This window comes from Arachis duranensis, chromosome 5, assembly GCF_000817695.3.
Source record: "Arachis duranensis cultivar V14167 chromosome 5, aradu.V14167.gnm2.J7QH, whole genome shotgun sequence".
NCBI classification, from domain to species: Eukaryota; Viridiplantae; Streptophyta; class Magnoliopsida; order Fabales; family Fabaceae; genus Arachis; species Arachis duranensis.
The window spans coordinates 46,483,822-46,487,839 of record NC_029776.3 but is presented as its reverse complement, the minus strand read 5'-3'; the positions used below and the strand labels follow the sequence as shown (position 1 = coordinate 46,487,839).

General features: G+C 41.0%; 1 protein-coding gene across 1 annotated transcript; it reads right to left on the bottom strand.

The window, feature by feature from the left end:
* Positions 1-2,407: 2,407 nt before the first annotated feature.
* Positions 2,408-3,514, bottom strand: LOC107489277 (uncharacterized). Its single transcript, XM_016110031.1, has one exon. It carries the CDS (start codon positions 3,512-3,514, stop codon positions 2,408-2,410), a length of 1,107 nt encoding a protein of 368 aa, XP_015965517.1.
* Positions 3,515-4,018: the final 504 nt, after the last annotated feature.

Genomic DNA, 4,018 nt, shown 5'->3' with positions numbered 1-4,018 from the left:
CTCAAACTCAATATCTTTCTGCAGTAGTCTGGATAAAGGTAAAGCTACCTTACTGAAGTCCTTAATAAATCTCCTATAGAAACCTGCATGGCCAAGGAACGAACGGACTTCCCTCACAGAGGAGGGATAAAGCAAACTAGAAATGACATCTACCTTTGTTGGGTCTACAGAAATACCAGATGAGAGACAACATGTCCTAGAACAATCCCTTGTTTCACCATAAAATGACACTTTTCAAAATTCAATATAAGGTTTGAACTAACACACCTGTCTAATACTCTAGATAAACTATCCAAGCAAAGGCTAAAAGAATCACCATATCCGCTAAAATCATCCATAAAAACCTCCACACAATTCTCAAAAAGATCAGAGAAAAGACTCATCATGCACCTTTGGAAAGTAGCTGGTGTATTGCACAAGCCAAAAAGCATTCTCTTGTAAGCATGAGTCCCAAATGGACATGTAAAAGTAGTCTTTTCCTGATCCTCAAGAGCTATATGAATTTGAAAATAGCCTGTATAACCATCTAAAAAGCAGTAATTGGATTTACCTGACAAGCGATCAAGCATTTGATCAATAAATGGCAGGGGATAGTGATCCTTACAAGTGGCTTGGTTGAGACGCTTGTAATCAATACAAACTCTCCATGAATTTTGCACTCTAGTTGTCAGGAGCTCTCCATACTCATTCTTTATTGTTGTGACCCCAGACTTCTTGGGCACCACTTGTACTGGACTGACCCATTCGCTATATGAAATGGGGTAGATGATGTCTGCTTCAAGTAGCCTGGTTACTTCTTTCTTGACAAACTCTAAGATGATGGGATTCAGTCTTCTTTGGGGTTGACGGACAAGGTTTGATCCCTCTTCTAAGAATATTTTTTGCTCACAAACTTGAGGGCTGATCCCTACTATATCCGCCAAGCTCCACCCAATTGCTTTCTTGTTTTGTCTCAGCACACTGAGCAACTGCTCCTCTTGTTGGGAAGTGAGTTCCCTTGTAATGATAACTAGGAACTTCTGATTATCCTCAAGGTAAGCATACTTGAGGTGTGGAGGGAGGGGCTTCAATTCTGATCTCTGCTCATGGCTAGGTCTAGATTATCCGGGGTTATTTAGAATGGCAAAGCATCCTCATTATGTTCAGAGGGTGTCCCCACACTTGGACCTTGCTCCAAGTGCTTCTCTTCTACTTCTTCTTGGTGAACATCAGCTACAGTTTTATCAATGACATCGCACTGGAAGATAGAATGGTCTTCCGGAGGGTGCTTATCATTCAAACTGAAACTCACTGTTCTGCCATCTATCTCAAAGGAGTAAGTTCTTGAGAATGCATCCAGCTTGAACTTTGAAGTCTTCAGGAATGGTCTTCCAAGCAGGATTGATGACAGTCTTCCTGAGTCATTAGGGGGCATTTTTAGGATATAGAAGTCGATGGGAAATGTGAGCCCCTTAATGCTCACTAATACATCTTCAGCAATTCCAACTATTGTAATAATGCTTTATTTGCTAACACAAAACAAGCTGCCAACCTTTTTAAGGGAGAGAGCCTCAAAGCATCATATATAGACAATGGCATTATACTAACACACGCTCCTAAATCACACATGCAGTCAGAAAATAATACACCTCCAATGGTACAGTTAACCATGCATGGACCTAGATCACTACATTTTTCAGGTATACCTCCCATTAAAGCAGATATAAAACTACCTAAAGGAATAGTTTCTAATTCATAAATTTTATCTTTGTGTATGCATAAATCTTTCAGAAACTTTGCATATTTAGGTACTTGTTGAATAACATAAAAAAGGGGGAACAGTTACCTCAACCTTTTTGAAAATTTCTACCATTTTGGGATCAAGTTCCATCTGCTTTTTGGATTTCCGTGTAAGGTGTGGAAATGGGATAGGAATGGCACCATTTTCAGCTTCTGCTTCCTTTGGTGTTTCATTTCCGGGGTAAAGTATTTCTTCTTCGACCAAGTTTTGCACTTCATCTTCTTCTTCAACTTCCTCCACTTCAACCATGTCCTCTATTGGGGTGTGTTCTAGTGAGCTTGGCTCCTCCGAATTCCTCTCTTGCAGTGTAGTTCCGGATCTCAAAGTGATGGCATTGATATCCCACTTGGGGTTGGGTAAAGGTTGAGAGGGAATTCCACTGGAGTTTGAAGGCTAGTTGTTGGAGTTATTTAGTGATCCAATCTGTGATATAATTGCTTGCAAGGTAGAGTTCAGAACGTTCAAGGTAGAAGTGAAGTTGTTCTCCATTGTCTTCTACCTTTGATCAATAGAGTGTAGCAACTCGTCATTGGAAGAGGAAGGGGGGTAAGTAATCTGAGGGGTCTGCTGTTGGTTGTTCTGTGGTGCTTGGGACTGCCTTTGGTGAGGTGCTCTGTAAGGATGGTTCTAATTCTGCTGTCTGTTGTTATTATTCCACCTCTGATTTTTATTGTTGTCTCTGCCTCCTCTATTATAGTTGTCCCTCCATTCCTGGTTGGAATTATCTCTCCAACCCTGGTTGGAGTTGTCCTGCCAACCTTGGTTAAAGTTTCCACCCTGGTTATAGTTGCTGCCTTGTTGATAGTATCCTTGATTCGGGCAGTCATAAAAATTATGAGTAGCTGCCAAGGTTTTGTCCTCATGTTGGAGCTGTGGACATTCATCAATGTAATGACTATAATCAGCACATATTCCGCATACTCTCTGAGGAACCAGTTGTTGACTAGGTTGTGGTGAAGGAAGTTGAGACTGTTGTTGGCCCAGATGTATCTGCTTCAGTAGGTTGGTCATCTCACATAGTGATTGTGTGAGAGCAGTATTCTCGTTGCAAGAGGAAACCTCTGCCACGGCCTTGGGGTGGTTATTCCTGTTGCACTTGTGAGTTCGAGCATACTCAGCCAAGTCGTCGATCAGTTGCCATGCTTCATCTGTGGTCTTGTACTTTTTCAGAGAACCATTGCTTGCACAATCTAATGTAGTCTTATCCTGAGGCTTCATGCCTTGTGTGAAGTAGCTGATCAACACCAACTTGTCAATTATGTGGTGGGGGCATGGGTCTAGGAGATTAGTGAAGCGCTCCGAGTACTCGTAGAGAGTCTCGGATTTGCCCTGGATGATCATTGAAATCTCTTTCCTTAGTCTATCAGTAACTTCAGCTGGAAAGTATTTTTCTAGGAATTCTCTTCTGAGCATATCCCAGTTAGTAACAACTGCTTTCGGTTGAGTGTAGTACCACTCCCTCGCTTTTTTCTCAAGAGAAAACGGAAAAGCGGCTAGCAAAATAGAAGTCTCAGTCGCACCATTACGCCTAACAGTAGAACAGGCTATTTGAAAATCTCTGAGGTGCTTGAGAGGCTCTTGAGCAGGTAAGCCGTGAAACTTCGGCAATAGATTAATTAGTGCAATTTTTATTTCAATATCTACACCCAGATTTGGATTATGTGCTTGGAAAGGTGGTAATGTAAAATTTGGAGCTCCTGCCTCTTGAAAAGTAATCCTCCTGGGAGCTGCCATGTCCTCTGCGCTCAAATCAACCGAATCAGTAGAAAGAGAGCCTGTTTCTTCCTTAAATGACGTTTCAAATTAGTCCTTAGAAAGGACTAACCAACGCTGAGCCCGTCTTATATATGAGATAATTCTTTCAATTTCAGGATCAAATACGGGTAGACTCGGATCAGGTACTGAACGCGTCATTCAATGAAAGAGACATACAGCTCATGGTAAAAAAATAAAATAAAATAAAATGCAAATAAAATAAAAATCCAACCAACAGATTAGCACACTGTTGCAACTCGCCAGCAATGGCACCAAAAATTGATGTGGCAGAAAATCACCGATCAAGAGTTTATAGAAAAAACAGCGTTGCAAGTATAGCTCTTAACCAATGAAGATTCTGCGTATCAATTTAAAAGAGTTGTCACAAAATTTTAGAAATAAAATACTGGAGTATAAGTCCCAGGTCGTCTCCCAACGAGTTGCAGAGAGAATGCTAATTTATTAATTAGGGGATTTCAAGAG